Here is a 15,764-nt window from a genome sequence, read left to right on the forward strand (position 1 = left end):
CCTTGGCATGACCCTCGACAGCAAGCTTATTTTCCGTCAACAGGTTGACAAGACGGTGACGAAGTGTAACGTTTTGTTGAAACTAGTGTACCCTTTGATCAACCCTCGGTCGTCATTGTCCCTGTCTACGAGCAAATCATCCTCCCTGTGATCGATTATGGCATGCCGGTCTGGGAGAGTTGTGCCAAAGCGCACCATCTCAAACTGCAACGGGTGCAAAATAAATTCCTGCGGATGATCATGAACACCCCACCCAGGTCAAGAACATCTGAGGTCCATCGTCTGGCCGGGATAAAAACACTACACGAGCGCTTTGGTGAGTGTAAAGATAGATTTAGGGTCCGTTGCCTGCACTCGGACCAGGAAGCGATTAGGTCGCTTGTTCCAATCTAGGTTATCAAATTGTTTTGTAATTGTTAAAGTACCGTGTACACATCGCTGCTTCTAACCCACTTATTTGTCAAAAGTAGCACTGTTCGATGGTAGTTCTTTTCCTGTCGACATAAAGGATTTGAGTTATGTATATTATATAATCTGATACAGTGCGCAATATGAATAAAAAAAATAGCACCAAACGAAACTTGCCAATTGGGTTGTTTAGCAAAGAAAAATATGAGGTTTTTTATAGTTTACATAAAGAGCATGGTTTTCTGATCTCCATATTTTTATTTTGTTTGTAAACCTTTTGTTTACATTTTTGTACAGCAAACAATAAGCCATTTCAATCGATGGAATGACACTAACATTCATAAAATGACAGTTGGCCCATGCAGCATAAGAACCAATTTTTAGTCTTACATAAATTTAGAATGCAAATCTTATATATAAAAATGAAATGGTCTGTGTTCGTATCCGCATAACTCGAAAACGGCTGGATGGATTTTTTTCATTTCTTCAGCAGAAAAATTCGTTATAGTTTCCGACGGGTTTATATGATATTTCTTCCTACGAAAATCACGACTTAAGTTGAGTAAATCGTGAAAAACTGAAATAAAGATTTGTATAGGAATTTCGCTTGGGCAGTAGAGAACGCATGTTTTCGCCTACTATGCAGGACAACGTCTGCCGGGTCGACTAGTTAAAAATAGTTTCGGAGCTCCAAAAATTCTGCAAAATTGGAGTTCGGCTCAGTTTTCCCTGCTGATTCACAGTATGTAATACCGTGACCTGCCCTAAAAAACCCAATTCCCTAAGCCAACATCAGTTTTGATGTCCTTTATTAATCCGTACCAGGAATCCGATCACTGTTTCATGTAGTTATTTCTAGCTCGGTTGATCTAATCCGTTGTCCATAGCTGCCATAGCGTGGTTGGCTGTCCTATCCATGTGTCGGTAGAGGATTTGCCTCTGAGAATTCTATTGCCAGCCGTTGCAAGGTGCCTGCGATGAGCACGAGCGGTCCCTTAAGCGTCTTGCACCATGTTGCATCTTTCAGTGGCATGATGAGAGGTTGTTAGGGGGCTGGAAATCGAACCCATGACCATCCGCTTATAAGGTGAACGTGTAGCCAACTAAACCACGAGACCCCCGCAATATGAAAATGTACATCGTTTATTGGCCGAAAACTGTTAACCATCAGCACTAGAGTCACTTTCCTCTGTAACTTTTAATCCAATCCGTTGCTGGTCTTTAGCGCGTCGTAGTTGCGCATACTCATCGGGATGGGCCTTTTTCCGGTGGAAAAAATAGTTATTGCTATGAAGGTACTCCTTGTCACAAAATTCACACTTGAACATTGGCTTAGGGTTAGGGCCGCTGTGAGATCTTTTGATGTGCTCCTAAAAAGAACAGTTTGCTTCGAAACTTGCTTCAAAGTTAATTCCATCAAATCCAAACCTACCACCATGCTAGATTTCTTGAAAAACTTTTTGCTACACTGATCACAACTGTAGTTGGTCTGCTTCCGATGTACCCTTCGGACGTGTTCCATCAGACCACTTCCGGTAGGATATAGTTTGCCGCACTGCGCACATCGATGCTCCCGTTGATCCTTGTGCCTTGCGTTGCAATGTGATCGCAAAGTTTCTGCATTTTTAAACCACTTGGCACAGAAGCTACATTGCACTTTATCGTCCGATCTCGCATGATGGGTCCGGATGTGAGCGTTCAAATTGCTCTTGGTCGAAAGTGGCTTAGCGCAGATCTCGCAGATGAACTTATCCAGCTCTTCGTGCTTCAGCCGGTGTTGCGTCAGAGTAAACTTATGACCGAATCTGAAAAAAGAAGTGTTTAAAAATCATAGCTTAAAAAATGATAAATTGGACTAACAATTTTCCGCAAACATCGCATCGGTGTCTCTTAACGCCATGTTTTGGCATGTGGTTGTACAACTGCGATTTGGTCACAAAAGTCTTGTCGCACATGTCGCAAACGTATCGTCGTTCGGTTGTGCTGTGCTGCTTCCGGTGAATCTCGAGCAACAATGCATTTTTGCTGCGATGGCCACATTCGTTGCACTTAAATGCATTCGGGTTAATATGAAGCGCAAAATGGTCCAGCAGTCTGTCCTTGCGGAAAAATTTCCGATCGCAACAGACAGCGTAGCCTCGAGTTTCGTGGGTTTCTTTGAAGTGTTTCAAGAGCTTCGAAAAATTGTCGAAGTGTTCTGAACTATCACCGCAGATATTGCAGTACAGACTCATGTGCTGTGGGAACGAATCATTTCCTTTAGTTTGAAGATTTCGCTTCTTTATAGACTGGTTATCATCCGGAGGGACTATGACCTCTGTCGGTTCACCACACTCTGACGCTGGATGGGGTTCATCGGTTAGCTTGACCTGGATATGAACTGTAGGATGTTCGATGGTCCAAAGATTGGAGCTTGGGGCTGGTTCAGGAACATCCAGCGGGGCTGTTATCGCTGAGGCATCCAATAAGCGATTCAAGAATTCCTGATTACGATGAACAATATCCACGAAATCATCGAAACGAATTATGCTTTCATTACATGCCATACATATCCGATGCGATAGTTGGTAGTTGTTTCTCATCTGGTCAGTAGAATGTAAGCGATTTACTTAAATATCGAATAAAGATCAAACTTACCGTGAACTTGAACACTTTTCGAATCTTCTCTTCTAAGCATTTGTCGCCAACTATGTCATAGCAGGTAGCATCGTAGCGCAGGCAGAAGCGACAAGCCGTAAAATATTCAGTGATAGTCATTATCAAAATTATGTTGCCTTTTACTATGTTATATGTTGCACTACTTATCACAAATTAATCACAATTAGGATGTTGGTCGGTCATTCAACTCATCCTCAGCTATTTAATAAAGTAAACAAACAGCATGAGAATTGAAGGCTAACATCACTTCCATGGCAGTGTTGCGAGGTTATCAACAACAAAGTTTAAATCACTGTTTTCAAATTACATTGCAATTATAGTTCATAAAGGTAAGGGTTGTCTAAATTGTTCATTTGATACTGACAAAGATATTACATTTCTATTATCTACCCATAAAACATTGAATATTATAAACTTTTTAAAGAATGCTTTCGGATTTCAAATATGTCACTACTCGCCTAAAGATGGCGTAATTGTATTTTGTGATCCAGGCTGGTTGCTCGTTTATCACATTTTGCTAAGCTCATGCGCAGATGTATCGAATATAAAGCGAGTGAAGAGAGACCAAAACAAATCGTTGTATGTAGAGGTGAGAGCATTTTTTGAACTGCATAGAGAGGGTTCGGTGAATCTCCTTTTGATTTCGTTCAGAAGCTTTTTTTTCTTATAATAATAAATTTTAGATTGGTATTGTATTGTTAATTTGTACGACACTCGGAAACGGGAAAAAAGTGATGCTGAATATATCGGTGATTGATACACTCGATACATACGCATTTTCGACTTGGCACAACAAATTTCCGATTCCGATTTATCTACGTTGATGTCAATATTGGGAAAGGCAAACGTTCCGTGCGGGAACGGTTTCCGGAGAAGTACCAACGAAGAATTCTTCGACATCCTCCCTTTTACCAGATAGAGCTTGAACTATCCCTTTTAAGTTAAATTAAATTCAATTAGCGAAAGCAGACAAAGCTTTAGAATGATTCTCATGATTAGTTTACGTTACTGGAGGTAAACCGTCTAACGGTTGGTCGTTAGGGTAACTGTCCTATTTTGGACCCCTAGAGGAAGTTCATCCCAATATATGCTTATATCTATTGAAATACAGGTTCGATATGGGCGGAAATGACACCATTTCAAAGATGAAAGTCTTATTTATGAAATAGAAATTCGAAATGAGCTTCAGTTATTGATATATCAGTAAAATTTCCCATTTTCTGAAATGCAAATTCTTTGTTTTGGACAGTGCAACATATGTTGGACCCCCAAAAATACACATTTTGGACACCCCCTATTTAGTCTCTCCAAAGTCTAATTTCTAATTTATCCGGGTCAATTAAGCCAAAGCCAAGTCTTATCTTTCGATTGGCATGCATCAATGAGAAGATTCCTGCGTTTTAAATTCACAATTTCGACAAAAACTTATTGTGTACGTTCTGAGATTTTCAGTGATGTTTACTTTTAAGCGTAACGCATTGTAACGCTCGCCTTCTTGAACAAATTAATTTTCTCGAAATTTCATTGAAATATCGCTTTTTCGCACGGAAAACCAGTGAAACAGATGCTGAACAATGTTAATTTCCTTAAGCCAATGGAGGAATTAGCAGCGGCATTGTTTCTAGTTTGGAAATCAGAACAATGTCGCCAGGAGGGTCCAAAATGTGTAGGGGTCCAAATCAAGTTGGTTACCCTACTGGTAGGATAAGGAAGAAAAAGGTGAATACATTTGCTAAAACTTGACCATTTGTGGGTTCTGCAAGTTGTGCCAGAACTAATGGATAGCAACCATTTTTATTGGAAGTCTAAATCTAAAATGTAGACATGTCAGTCGATCCAATCCAACATGACCCCGTATTCCATGATTAATCTATAAAAGTCCGAAGAATCTATAAAATTTTTGGTTATGACAATGAACTGGACCTGAGTCAGCTTCATAATCTGAAAAAATGTGATATCAGAAAATGTGCAAATTCAGAAGCATCTTTAAAGCAGAGCAATTCTCTGTGAAATCGAAGGCCGATTTATTTGTGTATTTTTTGATTTCTTTGAAATTTTGCATATCCAGTTTTCCGCGAGCGGTAATGGCCGCCAGCTTGCCTGCGGGTTAGTCTCTGATTTGACGTTTCTGGAGGTCAACTGCACCCACCGCTTTGAACATTCTGACCAATGTTGCATATAAGAAGGTGCTGATTCAGTGAATTCAAGCCTTCTTATAAAGCACATTGATCAAAATGCTGGAATGGTGGGTGCAGGTGACCTCCAGAAATGTCAAATCAGGGACTAACCCGCAGGCAAGCTGGCGGCCATTACCGCTCGCGGAAAACTGGATACATTATTTGTGATCAAAAAACATAATTTGCATCATTGGTTTGCCATTTTGATTCTAGCCTAACTTTTGACAAGCGCCTAATCAAAAACACCTTGAACACTTAAAAAAAAAATTAACTTGAAAACGGCTTGACGGATCGTTTTTATATCTTCGACAAAGTTTTAGGTAATCAATGTGGCTATGTGAAAAAATATACACTGCGAAAAAAAAATTGTTCAAACATTCAATTTTTTGATATGTTGTATTATTTGTCAATAAATATCAATGACTCCGTAAAATTTGATTCTAGGTTGAATAGAATCGATAAATATTCGAAAATGACTGAAAATTAAAAAAAGCTGAATATTTTATCTTATAACTGACACAGAAACGGTAGCACTCAGAAAAAAAATACTGTGTACCTTTTCCATTGGAAATTTTACGCACTTTCATAAAATCGGGTCGATAAAAACGTAAAAAAAAATTCCACCATTTTTGAAAAACCAACTAGTTTTAAAAAAATTATTACTTTTTTGTCCATCATTTCTCCATTATGATTCATAGTGCAAAAAAAATACATATATTATCTGCTACTACACATAAAAAAAAAATTGAAAAATTCGTTTTTGAGTAAATTGATTTTTAAGTTTTATTTTCAATGTTTGAACAATTTTTTATTCGCAGTGTAGGTACATTTTTTCACATAGCCCCATTGATTACCTAAAACTTTGCCGAAAACTCAAAACGATCGGCTTGTTTTCAAGTGAATTTTTTTTTTGAAAGCGTTCAAGGTGTTTTTGCTTAGGCCCTTGTCAAAAGTTTGGCCAGAGTTAAAATGGCAGATCAATGATGCAGATTATGTTTTTTTGTATTGTATTGAAAATTTAAATTCTTGTCATACCCAGTAAAAATTTCAGAACCAACCAATCTTGTTCATGCATTCCCAACACAGACATCAGATAGCTGTAAGTTGTGGGCCTTTTGGTCAACCGCAAGATTTTCTTTGTGTATAAAAGAAGCAGTGCCTGCCGCGTGCGAGTCATTCTTTACACGCGCATCGTACCGAACGGACTGCACCGGTTCGGACCGAAACAAAACGAAGTGAGGCATGGCATCAAAGCTGTCGATATCGAAAAGAAGACGAGGACGACGAGACGGTAGCGGAGGCGGCGGCAGCAAGGCAAGAAGAACATCGTCAAGTTCGACAAAAGACGAAGTGGAAAGATTCCCGCCTGACGCACTACAACACAAGCTCAACGATCACTAGCCGTAAGATTCAGACCGGCGCTCGTCTCATGTTGCCGAACAAGCTGGTCAAGCACGCCATCTAAAAAAACCGTCACCAAGTACACCAGCTCCAGCTGAATACGAACGACGACGGAATGTACATCAAAATGGCTCTTTCCAGCCACACTAGCAGAAGAAATTGTTTTTGTACACGCACCACAAGCCAGGAATGATATAAAAAGAAGAAAGACAGGAACACCGTCTTCGACCAGAGGTCGTACAGACTTAACACCTAGCATGAGACAATGGACAGGACACATAACACCCAGTGGACCAGTGGAGAATTTTTCGATCACGAAAAGTTTCCTCCTTACCGGGGCGGGAATCGAACTCACACTCCATAGCACATGCGTCTAGACGATTGACGTCGCTAACCACACGGCCATGAAGCCCACTATATACTGACATTATAGTAATTTGTGTGATAATGATTTGTGGCGGAGGGGTTTTAGTGATGTGTCATTCAAATGATCCTATATTGCATGCTCTATTGATTCTGCTTTTGGTTTTGTTGCTGTTAGTATTTGAAAATCCTTAGAAATTGATCGGTCCACGAGTGCGCATCAAAGACGTTGGAAAAATTAATTCACAGTTGCAGTCAAAAGTAATTTTTTTTCTAAAGATTGTGATATGGTTTTGTTGCTATTTGTTATTGGGAAGACGCATTAGGGAAGATCCATTAATTACGTAACGCAAAAATTGGAAATCTTCAACCCCTCCTCCTCCCGATGTCACATTTTTTGTACAAAGTATCTGAAAATTTTGAATGAATCGTCACACTTCAGCAAACTTCCCCCCTGTAAGCATTACGTAATTTATAGTATTTTTAAAAAGAAAGCTCATCCTAAAAAAATATCTTCAAATTACAAAACACAATCGCTTAGTGACGGCAGAAAGATCAATCGCAATGCTTGCCTAACGTTGTCCAACGGCTACCTTGCGGTCGTGTCTTGTACATTTGATACGTTTTCAAAATATCTAGGTAATGCATGATACCTGATAAAGCCCGGATTGGCCTAACAAAAATCTGTTCTCCGAAGCCTCCAAAGTAATTTCTGCTAGAAGAATCGGTTGTTGGTCCGGATTGGATCGTGTTCCGCTTCAGGCCAGATCGAACCTCAAAGATTGGGTATTTAGTCATGGTTTGAACTAGTGAAAAGCGTACCATGGTTTGAACCATTTTCAAATCAGTCGAAATTACTAGGGTAACCGTACCCTTAGTGGAGGTAGCACAAATAGTGGAGGTAGTGGGGTTTTAATGAGATTTATACACTTTACGATGGTTTCAGTTGATGCGTCTTGCTTGAAATATCCTGTTAAATGCAACTTATCTTAAAATTTCAATTGAAAAACTATTAAAAACAATAATTTTCCTTAACAAAATTGACTCCCTTGCACCTATAGTGCACCATACCAATAGTGGCGAGTCTCATAAGGGGCCAATGGATAGCATCACTATGGGAACCAAAATTAATTTTTACCGCCACTAAAGGAACAGTGTACCCATAGTGGTGCAAGCAATATTTAGTAATTGTTGATGTTATATGACATCTATCTCATTTTTGTTAGTAAATTTATTAGTTTATCTATTGACTAAGATAATAAAGCTGAAAATTTTCAATAATTATCAATTTTTAAAAAATATTTTCATTTGTGGCTCTACTAATACCCTCACTATTGGTACCGTTATCCTATCTCATTGGCAAGAAATGAACCTAAAACAGTATGAATGGCATATTTGGGTTTACTGGAAGTGATAGAGTTCATTTAAACTTCCCTTAAAAATTTTTTTTGTAGTAAATATAACGATTTTAAAACGTCCCTAATTGGCACTGTTTCCCCCCACCAGATAAAATGTCTCGAAGACGCCATGACGCTTAATCCCATAATTAGTGTATGCGCTAAATGCGCTAAAAACACGATTTTTGCCACCGTGCATTGTCAAGAGTTTTTTTTATTGAAATATTGCCTTATGGGCATATTATATCGTCTTACGTGGTCTTACCCTAGCTAGATAAAAAATCTCTTTCCCCTTTTTGTCCCATCTCAGCAAATAAATCTATCACGAAAGAATTTAGAAACTCGTGCACTCTCTTTTTCCCGTTCAAATCATGTGGTAAAAAAGTAGAAGGCAGTAAAATGGGGGGCCACCCCGATACCACCTCATATGACCTAACCTAAGTAGCGTGCAACATAGCCAAGACCATAATCAATAAAAGATAACTTATGGTTCAATTTCTCAATACACGTTAAAAATATTTTACCGATAAATCTTGCAGCTATGAATTCAATTCAAACACAATATGACGTAGTAGTCAAAACACAAAATGGCTCGAAAACTCCGAAAACACAACCTTGGCTGCCTACGTCCAAATTAGTAGTGCTGCGGTAGTATTCTGCTGACAATACAGGCATACTCGCCGACAACGTCATCTGTGAGATATACCGGGGGGTCGGTTAGGGACCGGGGTTCGGTTTGGGAACACTCTCCCTTACAGTTCTGCATGAGAACCTTACAGAAACTGTACACATTTTTTATTATTATTATACATCAACAGGCTTGTTGCTGCCCCAATGCGCAATGATGTTATGGGTGATATACAATATAGGGGAAGAGGTGGTAAAATGAACAGTTGGCTATATTTATATTAAAGCCTGTCCACGTTAAATTTCGGACACCCATCATACAATGCGATTTTTTAAAATTTTCACAAACCACCGAGAAGATCAATTTACACGACAGATGAATCTCTCCGCTTTACGTGATGCTTTCAGCATGTTTTCATTCTCGTCCAAATTGATTAAATGGCTACAAATCAATTAGACATTGTCTAAGTGTCCGAAATTTAACGTGGACAGGCTTTAAAACACTATTTAGGCGTATGTTCATCATGCACACGTTTTTCTCGAAGTAAAATAAGGTACCTGAGCTAATATTTTGGTTTTGAGACCGAACGAATAGCTATCACTATCCAAAATATCAAACGAGGCCGTAAAAATAGGGACTGATGTAATTTTTAACCATTTTCCCGCAAGCTTTAATTCTTAACAAATTCATAATAACATTGATTTAAACCTGTTCTAACCACCTCAACATTACATAGTTACGAAGAGATCTCGGACGGGCGTTCAGGTTGATAAGCTCAAGAAGAACCTTTGAATCAACCCTGCCTTGTACGACGTCAGCAATGGTCAATGCTCTGGTGACGTTCCTTCTAACTTGCAAAGTGTCAAGGTTGATCAGGCGACAGCGGCTCTCGTAGCTTGGTAACCGGAAAGGGTCACTCCAGGGCAGCCTCCGAAATGCGAACCGAAGAAAACGACGCTGAATGGATTCTAATTGTTCCACACCATTGTAGTAGTATGGGCTCCAGAACGGCTGTACAGTACTCTAAAGTGGGGCGCACTAAAAAGCAATATAGCGATGTCAGAGAAAGTTTTCGCGATTCGAAACACAACTGCAAGAGCTCTTGAAACCTTATCGACGACTTATGCGATGTGCTGCTTGTAAGTCAGTTGTGAATACAGGATTACCCCGAGATCCTTCACGTGATTCATGCTCTCGATTGTCGTTCCTCTCAATTCATAGTTAAACATTATCTGCTCTTTCCTTCGAGAAAAAGTAATAGCGGAGCACTTCGCCGGGTTGATCACCATTCGATTCAATGAACACCAATTTGCGACGGCGTCGAGTTGGCGTTGCAGGTCTACGCAATCTGCATTGAGCGGATCTTCAGACAAATTTTGAGGTCGTCTGCATGGACCTTCGATAACAGAATTCACATCGTTGAAATAGAGCAGAAAGATCAATGGTCCCAGGTGACTGCCCTGCGGAATGCCAGAGGTGGCACTAAACATGGGTGAATAACAGTCTTCTAAAGCAGCGGTTCTTAGCGGTTGGGGTACCTTCGCTGGCCCTAGGGGGTACCTCGGACAAAAATGCGTAATGGCGAACGAATTACAATTCCAATCAAAACTCATTGATAAAGTTTTGATAATTGTGTATTTTTAATTAAAAATTTTATATTGTACATAATATGCAATGCGATCAATAAATCCTAGCCAATTGAATCGTGCCTTCTCCAACCAGCACAATAAGGGCTGCGGAACAAAAGATCAAACAAAACTTCGATTGAACAAATTTTAAAAATCTTTAATGCAATATAGGATCTAAAGGTTCAGAATCTTTCTTTTCAGAGACATGTAGGTTTTTTTTCACTATAGCTCGGTTGCTTCGTTGCAAGAGGATTAGAAGCATCCTTCTACGCTTCTTGGAAGCCTTATTCCAAGCAGCTCGAAGACCTCCTTTAAAGAGGCTCGTAAGCCGCCTTTCAAGAGGCCTGGAAGCCTCCTTTCAAGAGGCCTCAGGAAGCCTCCTTTCAAGAGGCTCAAGCCTCCTTTCAAGAGGCTCAAGCCTCCTTCAAGAGGCTCAGGCCTCCTTTCAAGAGGCCTGGAAGCCTCCTTTCAAGAGGCTCAGAAGCCTCCCTTTCAAGAGGCCTGGAAGCCTCCTTTCAAGAGGCTCAGAGCCTCCTTTCAAGAGGCCCGGAAGCCTCCTTTCAAGAGGCCTCAGAAGCCTCCTTTCAAGAGGCCTGGAAGCCTCCTTTCAAGAGGCCTGGAAGCCTCCTTTCAAGAGGCCTGGAAGCCTCCTTTCAAGAGGCCTGGAAGCCTCCTTTCAAGAGGCTCAGGCCTCCTTTCAAGAGGCCTGGAAGCCTCCTTTCAAGAGGCCTGGAAGCCTCCTTTCAAGAGGCTCAGGCCTCCTTTCAAGAGGCCTGGAAGCCTCCTTTCAAGAGGCTCAGGCCTCCTTCAAGAGGCCTGGAAGCCTCCTTTCAAGAGGCCTGGAAGCCTCCTTCAAGAGGCCTGGAAGCCTCCTTTCAAGAGGCTCAGAAGCCTCCTTTCAAGAGGCCCAGAGCCTCCTTTCAAGAGGCTCAGAGCCTCCTTTCAAGAGGCTCAGGAAGCCTCCTTTCAAGAGGCTCAAGCCTCCTTTCAAGAGAGGCCTGGAAGCCTCCTTTCAAGAGGCTCAGAAGCCTCCTTTCAAGAGGCTCAGAAGCCTCCTTTCAAGAGGCTCAAGCCTCCTTTCAAGAGGCTCAGAAGCCTCCTTTCAAGAGGCTCAGAAGCCTCCTTCAAGAGGCTCAAGCCTCCTTTCAAGAGGCTCAGAAGCCTCCTTTCAAGAGGCTCAGAAGCCTCCTTTCAAGAGGCCCGGAAGCCTCCTTTCAAGAGGCTCAGAGCCTCCTTCAAGAGGCTCAGAGCCTCCTTTCAAGAGGCTCAGAAGCCTCCTTTCAAGAGGCCTGGAAGCCTCCTTTCAAGAGGCTCAAGCCTCCTTTCAAGAGGCTCAGAGCCTCCTTTCAAGAGGCTCAGAAGCCTCCTTTCAAGAGGCTCAGAAGCCTCCTTTCAAGAGGCCTCAGGCCTCCTTTCAAGAGGCTCAGAAGCCTCCTTCAAGAGGCCTGGAAGCCTCCTTTCAAGAGGCTCAGAAGCCTCCTTTCAAGAGGCTCAGAGCCTCCTTTCAAGAGCTCAGAAGCCTCCCTTTCAAGAGCTCAAGCCTCCTTTCAAGAGCTCAGAAGCCTCCTTCAAGAGGCTCAGAAGCCTCCTTTCAAGAGGCTCAGCCTCCTTTCAAGAGGCCTCAAGCCTCCTTCAAGAGGCTCAGAAGCCTCCTTTCAAGAGGCTCAGAAGCCTCCTTTCAAGAGGCTCCAGGCCTCCTTTCAAGAGGCCCAAGCCTCCTTTCAAGAGGCCCGGAAGCCTCCTTTCAAGAGGCTCAGAAGCCTCCTTTCAAGAGGCTCAGAAGCCTCCTTTCAGAGGCTCAAGCCTCCTTTCAAGAGGCTCAGAGCCTCCTTTCAAGAGGCCTGGAAGCCTCCTTTCAAGAGGCTCAGAGCCTCCTTTCAAGAGGCTCGGAAGCCTCCTTTCAAGAGGCCTCAGAAGCCTCCTTTCAAGAGGCCTCAGAAGCCTCCTTTCAAGAGAGGCTCAGGAAGCCTCCTTTCAAGAGGCCTGGAAGCCTCCTTTCAAGAGGCTCAGAAGCCTCCTTTCAAGAGGCCTGGAAGCCTCCTTTCAAGAGGCCCGGAAGCCTCCTTTCAAGAGGCTCAGAGCCTCCTTTCAAGAGGCTCAGAAGCCTCCTTTCAAGAGGCTCAAGCCTCCTTTCAAGAGGCCTCAAGCCTCCTTTCAAGAGGCTCAAGCCTCCTTCAAGAGGCTCAAGCCTCCTTTCAAGAGGCCTGGAAGCCTCCTTTCAAGAGGCTCAGAAGCCTCCTTTCAAGAGGCTCAAGCCTCCTTTCAAGAGGCTCAGGAAGCCTCCTTTCAAGAGGCTCAGGCCTCCTTTCAAGAGGCCTGGAAGCCTCCTTCAAGAGGCTCAGGCCTCCTTCAAGAGGCTCAAGCCTCCTTTCAAGAGGCTCAGAAGCCTCCTTTCAAGAGGCTCCAGAAGCCTCCTTTCAAGAGGCTCAAGCCTTCTTTCAAGAGACTCGGAAGCCTCCTTTCAAGAGGCTCGGAAGCCTCTTTTCAAGAGGCTCGGAAGCCTCCTTTCAAGAGCTCCAGAAGCTCGGAAGCCTCCTTTCCAGAGGCTCGGAAGCCTCCTTTCAAGAGGCTCGGAAGCCTCCTTTCAAGAGACTCGGAAGCCTCCTTTCAAGAGGCTCGGAAGCCTCCTTTCAAGAGGCTCGGAAGCCTCCTTTCAAGAGGCTCGGAAGCCTCCTTTCAAGAGGCTCGGAAGTTGTACATAATATGCAATGCGATCAATAAATCCTAGCCAATTGAATCGTGCCTTCCACAACCAGCACAATAAGGGCTGCGGAACAAAAGATCAAACGAACAAAACTTCGATTGAACAAATTTTAAAAATCTTTAATGCAATATAGGATCTAAAGGTTCAGAATCTTTCTTTTCAGAGACATGTAGGTTTTTTTTTCACTATAGCTCGGTTGCTTCGTTGCAAGAGGATTAGAAGCATCCTTCTACGCTTCTTGGAAGCCTTATTCCAAGCAGCTCGAAGACCTCCTTTCAAGTGGCTCGTAAGCCTCCTTTCAAGAGGCTCGGAAGCCTCCTTTCAAGAGGCTCGGAAGCCTCCTTTCAAGAGGCTCGGAAGCCTCCTTTCAAGAGGCTCGGAAGCCTCCTTTCAAGAGGCTCGGAAGCCTCCCCTTTCAAGAGGCTCGGAAGCCTCCCCTTTCAAGAGGCTCGGAAGCCTCCCCTTTCAAGAGGCTCGGAAGCCTCCCCTTTCAAGAGGCTCGGAAGCCTCCCCTTTCAAGAGGCTCGGAAGCCTCCCCTTTCAAGAGGCTCGGAAGCCTCCTTTCAACAGGCCTCAGGCCTCCTTTCAAGAGGCCTCAAGCCTCCTTTCAAGAGGCTCAAGCCTCCTTTCAAGAGGCCCAGCCTCCTTTCAAGAGGCCCGGAAGCCTCCTTTCAAGAGGCCTCAGGCCTCCTTTCAAGAGGCTCAGGCCTCCTTTCAAGAGGCTCTCAAGCCTCCTTCAAGAGGCCTCAGAAGCCTCCTTCAAGAGGCTCGGAAGCCTCCTTTCAAGAGGCCTCAGAAGCCTCCTTTCAAGAGGCCCGAAGCCTCCTTTCAAGAGGCTCAAGCCTCCTTTCAAGAGGCTCAGGCCTCCTTTCAAGAGGCCTCAAGCCTCCTTTCAAGAGGCTCGGAAGCCTCCTTTCAAGAGGCTCAGAAGCCTCCTTTCAAGAGGCTCAGGCCTCCTTTCAAGAGGCTCAGAAGCCTCCTTTCAAGAGGCTCAGAGCCTCCTTTCAAGAGGCTCAAGCCTCCTTTCAAGAGGCCTCGAAGCCTCCTTCAAGAGGCTCAAGCCTCCTTTCAAGAGGCTCAAGCCTCCTTTCAAGAGGCTCAGAAGCCTCCTTTCAAGAGGCCTGGAAGCCTCCTTTCAAGAGGCCTCAAGCCTCCTTTCAAGAGGCTCAAGCCTCCTTCAAGAGGCTCAGGAAGCCTCCCTTTCAAGAGGCCTCAAGCCTCCTTTCAAGAGGCCTGGAAGCCTCCTTTCAAGAGGCTCAGGCCTCCTTTCAAGAGGCCTGGAAGCCTCCTTTCAAGAGGCCTCAGCCTCCTTCAAGAGGCCTGGAAGCCTCCTTTCAAGAGGCTCAGAGCCTCCTTTCAAGAGCTCAGAAGCCTCCTTTCAAGAGGCTCAAGCCTCCTTTCAAGAGGCCTCAGAGCCTCCTTCAAGAGGCCTGGAAGCCTCCCTTTCAAGAGGCTCAGAAGCCTCCTTTCAAGAGGCCTCGGAAGCCTCCTTTCAAGAGGCCCAGAAGCCTCCTTTCAAGAGGCCTGAGCCTCCTTCAAGAGGCTCGGAAGCCTCCTTCAAGAGGCCCAGAGCCTCCTTTCAAGAGGCTCAGCCTCCTTTCAAGAGGCCTGGAAGCCTCCTTTCAAGAGGCCTGGAAGCCTCCTTTCAAGAGGCCTGGAAGCCTCCCCTTTCAAGAGGCCTCAGAAGCCTCCTTTCAAGAGGCCTCAGAGCCTCCTTTCAAGAGGCCTCAGCCTCCTTTCAAGAGGCTCTCAAGCCTCCTTCAAGAGGCTCAGAGCCTCCTTCAAGAGGCCTGGAAGCCTCCTTTCAAGAGGCTCAAGCCTCCTTCAAGAGGCCTGGAAGCCTCCTTTCAAGAGGCCTGGAAGCCTCCTTTCAAGAGGCCTCAAAGCCTCCTTTCAAGAGGCTCAAGCCTCCTTTCAAGAGGCTCAAGCCTCTCCTTTCAAGAGGCTCAAGCCTCCTTTCAAGAGGCTCCAGCCTCCTTTCAAGAGGCCTCAAGCCTCCTTTCAAGAGGCTCAGAAGCCTCCTTTCAAGAGGCTCGGAAGCCTTCTTTCAAGAGGCCCAGCCTCCTTCAAGAGGCCTCGGAAGCCTCCTTTCAAGAGGCTCAGGCCTTCCTTTCAAGAGGCCTGGAAGCCTCCTTTCAAGAGGCTCAGAGCCTCCTTTCAAGAGGCTCAGGAAGCCTCCTTCAAGAGGCCTGGAAGCCTCCTTTCAAGAGGCCTCAGAGCCTCCTTTCAAGAGGCTCAGAAGCCTCCTTTCAAGAGGCCTGAAGCCTCCTTTCAAGAGGCCTGGAAGCCTCCTTTCAAGAGGCCTGGAAGCCTCCTTTCAAGAGGCTCAGAAGCCTCCTTTCAAGAGGCCTGGAAGCCTCCTTCAAGAGGCCTCAGAGCCTCCTTTCAAGAGGCTCAGGC

The 15,764-nt window shown here is 44.0% G+C and overlaps 2 protein-coding genes across 13 annotated transcripts in view; one reads left to right on the forward strand and one right to left on the reverse strand.

Moving 5' to 3' along the window:
* The window catches only part of LOC134217962 (glycogenin-1), a 165,915-nt gene that overhangs the window by 105,886 nt on the left and 44,265 nt on the right, over positions 1 to 15,764 (forward strand). The window lies entirely within an intron of this gene.
* LOC134217965 (zinc finger protein 234-like) lies at positions 1,203 to 3,546 on the reverse strand. Of its 2 annotated transcripts, none has more exons than XM_062696834.1 (4): positions 3,046 to 3,546; positions 2,269 to 2,891; positions 1,841 to 2,213; positions 1,203 to 1,778 (listed from the first exon to the last, which is right to left on the reverse strand). In XM_062696834.1, the coding sequence occupies exons 1-4, from the start codon at positions 3,163 to 3,165 to the stop codon at positions 1,569 to 1,571; spliced, it is 1,326 nt and encodes a 441-aa protein (XP_062552818.1). In that variant the 5' UTR covers positions 3,166 to 3,546; the 3' UTR covers positions 1,203 to 1,568. The 2 variants fall into 2 exon arrangements, with proteins under 2 accessions (XP_062552818.1, XP_062552817.1); XM_062696833.1 differs by having other exon boundaries at positions 2,269 to 2,990; positions 3,046 to 3,539.

The sequence above is a fragment of the Armigeres subalbatus genome, chromosome 2 (genome assembly GCF_024139115.2).
Source record: "Armigeres subalbatus isolate Guangzhou_Male chromosome 2, GZ_Asu_2, whole genome shotgun sequence".
Classification (NCBI taxonomy): domain Eukaryota; kingdom Metazoa; phylum Arthropoda; class Insecta; order Diptera; family Culicidae; genus Armigeres; species Armigeres subalbatus.

Coding starts and splice junctions, on each gene's coding strand:
- LOC134217965 (XM_062696833.1), bottom strand. CDS start 3,165: ATGACTATCACTGAATATTTTACGGCTTGTCGCTTCTGCCTGCGCTAC. Junction 2,991..3,045: donor GAAAAGTGTTCAAGTTCACG/GTAAGTTTGATC, acceptor TCTACTGACCAG/ATGAGAAACAACTACCAACT. Junction 2,214..2,268: donor TGCGATGTTTGCGGAAAATT/GTTAGTCCAATT, acceptor TTCTTTTTTCAG/ATTCGGTCATAAGTTTACTC.